Here is a 1,890-nt window from a genome sequence, read left to right on the forward strand (position 1 = left end):
AGTAAAGCAGCAGCTGGTGAAACTAAAGCAGCAGCTGGTGGAGCTAAAGCAGTAGCTGGTGGCAGTAAAGAAGCAGCTGGTGAAACTAAAGAAGCAGCTGGTGGAACTAAAGCAGTAGCTGGTGGCAGTAAAGCAGCAGCTGGTACAAGTAAAGCAGCAGCTGGTGGAACTAAAGCAGCAGCTGGTGGAACACCAGGGGTAGCTGGTAAAGCTCCAGCAGTAGCTGGTGAAACAGCAGCAGCAGCTGGTGAAACAGCAGGGGCAGCTGGTAAAGCTCCAGCAGTAGCTGGTGAAACAGCAGCAGCAGCTGGTGAAGCAGCAGCAGCAGCTGGTAAAACAGCAGCAGCAGCTGGTGAAACAGCAGCAGCAGCTGGTGAGCCAGCAGCAGCAGCTGGTAAAACACCAGCAGCAGCTGGTGAAACAGGAGAAACAGCTGCAGGAGGAGAAGCAGGCACCTCCACGACCACTTCGGCAGCCAGTCCCTTGCTGGGGACGCCGTCTACTAGCCTCTCTGCTATGCTGCAACACCCGTTCGTGCGTTTGCCGGAGGCAGTACTGGATGCGTCGCCGAGTCCGATTTCGGTTGACTTGCGGCATGCACTGATGGTTCCTTTTGGCACGCGGCGCAGCGTGCCACTGCTACANCGATTTCGGTTGACTTGCGGCATGCACTGATGGTTCCTTTTGGCACGCGGCGCAGCGTGCCACTGCTACAGAGGGCCCATGCGCTGCTGTCGCAGGATGTTTTGGTCGATGATCAGCTGAAGGAGTTGGCGTACGTTGCAGAGGATATGGTAGCGCACTTGGTACGCTTTGAAGGGCAAGATCTCTCGCAACACCCGACATACCGTGCGGTTGTGCGGCTGGGGATTCGTTTCCTCCTGTTGGATGCTGTTGTGTGCACCTTATTACTTCTCAAACAGACACCAGATGAAAACGAGTGGAGGCCCATAGCAGATGCTATTAGCCACGCCCTGCCTGACCCTTGCATAATGCCAAACTTCACAGAACGGACGCATTTCTCCTTGTCTCTGGGTCAGGAGCTCAGCAATGCAATACAAATACTCAAGACGGGAAAACGGCCGGATCCTACCAGACTCCTGAGGATCAAACGCATGATGTTCTGCTTCACGTGGTCTCCTGCGCGTTTCAGGCACAAAGAATTTGATGCCTGGAGGCGGCAATGCAAAGGCGGCACTTGATGGGCCTTAGTTTCCCTCAGCAGAAAAGCGGATTTCACTTAAAATATAGCTGAAGCAGGGGGAAATGAGAAAAAAAAACACAAATTAAATTTTAAGCAGGACAAATGTGCTTTGTGCTGTGCCCGCTTGCATTCATCAGCCACCNAAAACACAAATTAAATTTTAAGCAGGACAAATGTGCTTTGTGCTGTGCCCGCTTGCATTCATCAGCCACCATGAACTATTACAGCGACGACGACTGATATGTACGAGATATCGGGTCCATCTATCGGCAATTCCAGGCAAACTATTGCACAATATTAAACAACAGATGTTGAATTAAAAAAATGAATTTTTCCCAGCTGGAGGTCTTCGACTCCAATATGAGCGGCGTGATAATGGCGCAGGTAACTGATATGAAGTAAACAAAACTTGATATGGTGAGAGAGGCAAGGAAGCTTCGACTGCCTTTTGTTTTATTGGATTGAGATGCATGGGTATCTGATTGGGCCAGGCTGAAGGCGTCTCGGGATTTGAAGGCATTGACTGCAGGTTTTAGCCCAGGTGCGACAACACCATGGCATGCTGCTTGTGCATCCATCTCGGCGTTTACACGCTTTTTTTTGACTAGACATTATGAGTTTTGCGAAGTGTTTGGGCTCGCCCGTGACGCGCGATCCAGTGGGAAAGGCTTCGCTGTGTAGATAAC

General features: G+C 51.2%; 1 protein-coding gene across 1 annotated transcript; it reads left to right on the plus strand.

The window, feature by feature from the left end:
* Window positions 1-674: 674 nt before the first annotated feature.
* Window positions 675-1,202, plus strand: EMH_0085090 (uncharacterized protein; the record flags this gene model as incomplete). The annotated part of the gene is made up of 1 exon (XM_013500853.1): window positions 675-1,202. One exon carries the CDS (start codon window positions 675-677, stop codon window positions 1,200-1,202), a length of 528 nt encoding a protein of 175 aa, XP_013356307.1.
* Window positions 1,203-1,890: the final 688 nt, after the last annotated feature.

The sequence above is a fragment of the Eimeria mitis genome, genomic scaffold (genome assembly GCF_000499745.2).
Source record: "Eimeria mitis Houghton genomic scaffold, Emh_scaff5957, whole genome shotgun sequence".
Taxonomy (NCBI): Eukaryota; Apicomplexa; class Conoidasida; order Eucoccidiorida; family Eimeriidae; genus Eimeria; species Eimeria mitis.